A 3,778-nucleotide genomic window follows, 5' to 3' on the forward strand; every position below is an offset into this window, starting at 1 on the left:
CCTCCACCTCCCGATGCCCATGATGGTCTCCGCAGGCAACCACAGGGAAGCAGCCTCCCCAATGCGGAATGAATGCGGTTTAAAACCTTCGGGTCCCCAACCTAAACTCAGCACACATTTTTGTAAAACAGCCTGGAATTGAAACCGGGTCAAAAACGTGCCATCCAGTTGAATTAAAAGGGGGCCCGGAAAGTTCGGACGAACTTCCAAATACTAGTAGAATATGGGGGAATCTGCGCTCAGCCCAACAATGGTTATGCAGTGAATGCCTCAATCCTCTTGTATGGATGTACCGTGCATCCAAAGGTATCAATCTTAGTAGAAAGTAAAAGGAGAGCACTCAAACTTGCAGATTTAACTGCTTTTGCTTATTTATTTCAATCTGTGAAACACAACATGTTTCGGGCCCAATAAAGCCCTTTCTCAAGTGTAACACACACAGATACACAGTGAACATTTAAACACACCCATTCTGCCAATTAGATCTCCACATCCAATCTGATGTGGTATGCAAATTCTCAAAAAGTTCAGTGTTGTATCCACAGGTGATTCAAGTGCAATCCACAAATCTTCAGGTGATTATGTACTCTTTAAAGTTAGTGTCCAGTCATAAAAAATATACAAACATAAAAAAGTACATTGTATACATTATTAAGTGCCATATTGTCAAGTCAAATCGAGACAATGTAGAGAAACAGCCAAATACATTCTAATATTAAGTACATTGTATCAATGAGTACTTTAATTTCACCAACCTGTTAAAAACAAAAATAGATACAAAATGTAAAGGTAAAAGTGATAATACCATCTAAAACTACCCTTAGAAAAAGGCTAAAATACTTGAGACAATTAAAAAACTTTAGAACAATAAAATCTTACCCTGTTATAGTAGTTATTTCTGCATTAACTTTTCTCACAACTTCAAGGTCTGTAAGGTAAAGGAGTCAAGATATTAATTTTACAAGTAAGGTTTCAGACTCCAAGAATCATTGAGACCATCAGGGATAAGTGTACCTAGCTTCTTGATCCACTTGCCTTCTTTCTGTAAAAGTCTTTTCAGTCTATTATCTCCTCTACTATCAATGGGAGCTTCATCTATAACACACCAGCGCAGTTGCATAGGATTATGCTTACATTCAAAAAAGTGTCTTGAAACAGACGTATCTGTCTGTGTATTAGCCTTAAAGTTCCTGATATTGCCTTTGTGCTCCTGAATTCTCAGTTTAACTTCCCTGGATGTCTGACCTACATATCCTAAGCCACATGGGCATTTAAGTAAATATACGACATGATTAGATTTACACGTAGCATATGTTTTTATATTAATTTCATAACCATTTTTTGGGTGGTTGATTTTACTGCCTTTTATTATAGCGGCACAACAGTTGCACCCCAAACAAGGATAGGTTCCTACCTTCTTCTTACCCTGAAAAAGAGTTTTCTTTTTGCATGTATCAGATGGACATAACAAATCTTTAAGGGTACGACCTCGCTTATAGCAAAAAAGGGGGGGTGTCTTAAACAATTGACCAAATTGTCTGTCTGTTTGTATCAGTGGCCAGAACCTTTCAAGAATCTTCTCCATTTTCTGACTATTAGAGTTAAAAGTTGAAACGAAGGTAAGTTTTTGGTCTCCAAAATCTTTTGGTTTGTGACATAATAAGTTTTTACGGGGAATGACATCAACTTCCTCTATAGCTTTATTTATCAACTCATTTTTATAGCCTCTTTCTATAAAGCGTTTGGTTAATGTTGCCTTAGCTTCATCATATTTTTCAGGGCGCGAAGTTATTCTTTTAGCTCTAATAAACTGTCCTTTCGGAATCGCTCGTTTTACTTTAGGATTATGAAAACTTTGTATATGTAGCAGGTTGTTTTTATCAACGCTTTTCCTGTATAAATCAGTATTGAGCACACCATTTATTAAGCTAATTTTTACATCAAGGAAGTTAATTTCCGTATTGGAACATTCGTATGTAAATTTAATTGTTGCATGGCTTATATTAGCTTCTTCAATCATTTCCACAAGCAGATCTTTCGGACCATTCCAAAACAAAAGAATGTCGTCCACAAATCTGAAGTAGGAAAAAATGTATTTACAAAAAGGCTCTTTTTTCAAAAAGAATTTGTTCTCTAAATAATGTACAAATAAATTTGCATACGAAGGGGCGACTGTTGCCCCCATCGATGTGCCTTGAGTTTGCCAATAGAAGCCATTCTCAAAAGTAAAGTAATTTTTAGTTAATACCATATTGAGACAATCTAAAATAAAATATATTTTTTGATTTGGAAGATTGGTATCCAGTAGTATTTCTTCTATGCAATTCATTCCTTCAATATGCGGAATTGATGTATATAAACTCTGGATATCAATCCCACATAGTATTGTCTCAGGTGGTAGAGTCCCAATATCTGCAAGTTTAACCAAGAGTTCAGTAGTGTCTTTTAAGCATACCTCTATTTTTCGCATTTCCTTCTGTAAGAAGGAGTCAACAAAGATAGACAGCGGCTCCAGTACTGAACCTATGCCTGAGACGATCGGTCGTCCTGGTGGATTAATAAGAGTTTTGTGCACTTTAGGCAGTAGGTACAGTACTGGGACCCTAGGATATCTTGTGATCAAAAATTCCTTCTCGATATCGTCAATTATTGTATTAAGCCATGCATCTTCCACCATGATGTCTATCTGTTTCTTAATACTAAGCGTAGGGTCATAATCAATTTTAGCATAATGGCCAGGAATATTCAGTTGTTTATACACTTCACACTTCACTGTTATAATCTTGTTTATTAAGCACTACTTATTAATCCACCAGGACGACCGATCGTCTCAGGCATAGGTTCAGTACTGGAGCCGCTGTCTATCTTTGTTGACTCCTTCTTACAGAAGGAAATGCGAAAAATAGAGGTATGCTTAAAAGACACTACTGAACTCTTGGTTAAACTTGCAGATATTGGGACTCTACCACCTGAGACAATACTATGTGGGATTGATATCCAGAGTTTATATACATCAATTCCGCATATTGAAGGAATGAATTGCATAGAAGAAATACTACTGGATACCAATCTTCCAAATCAAAAAATATATTTTATTTTAGATTGTCTCAATATGGTATTAACTAAAAATTACTTTACTTTTGAGAATGGCTTCTATTGGCAAACTCAAGGCACATCGATGGGGGCAACAGTCGCCCCTTCATATGCAAATTTATTTGTACATTATTTAGAGAACAAATTCTTTTTGAAAAAAGAGCCTTTTTGTAAATACATTTTTTCCTACTTCAGATTTGTGGACGACATTCTTTTGTTTTGGAATGGTCCGAAAGATCTGCTTGTGGAAATGATTGAAGAAGCTAATATAAGCCATGCAACAATTAAATTTACATACGAATGTTCCAATACGGAAATTAACTTCCTTGATGTAAAAATTAGCTTAAAAAATGGTGTGCTCAATACTGATTTATACAGGAAAAGCGTTGATAAAAACAACCTGCTACATATACAAAGTTTTCATAATCCTAAAGTAAAACGAGCGATTCCGAAAGGACAGTTTATTAGAGCTAAAAGAATAACTTCGCGCCCTGAAAAATATGATGAAGCTAAGGCAACATTAACCAAACGCTTTATAGAAAGAGGCTATAAAAATGAGTTGATAAATAAAGCTATAGAGGAAGTTGATGTCATTCCCCGTAAAAACTTATTATGTCACAAACCAAAAGATTTTGGAGACCAAAAACTTACCTTCGTTTCAACTTTTAACTCTAATAGTCAGAAA

The 3,778-nt window shown here is 35.6% G+C and overlaps 1 protein-coding gene across 1 annotated transcript; it reads right to left on the bottom strand.

The window, feature by feature from the left end:
* Positions 1-220: 220 nt before the first annotated feature.
* On the bottom strand, positions 221-2,716 carry LOC121399281. Its single transcript, XM_041579483.1, has 2 exons — positions 880-2,716; positions 221-755 (listed from the first exon to the last, which is right to left on the bottom strand). Exon 1 carries the CDS (start codon positions 2,675-2,677, stop codon positions 959-961), a length of 1,719 nt encoding a protein of 572 aa, XP_041435417.1. The 5' UTR covers positions 2,678-2,716; the 3' UTR covers positions 221-755; positions 880-958.
* Positions 2,717-3,778: the final 1,062 nt, after the last annotated feature.

Source organism: Xenopus laevis, chromosome 1S, assembly GCF_017654675.1.
Source record: "Xenopus laevis strain J_2021 chromosome 1S, Xenopus_laevis_v10.1, whole genome shotgun sequence".
In the NCBI taxonomy this organism is placed as follows: Eukaryota; Metazoa; Chordata; class Amphibia; order Anura; family Pipidae; genus Xenopus; species Xenopus laevis.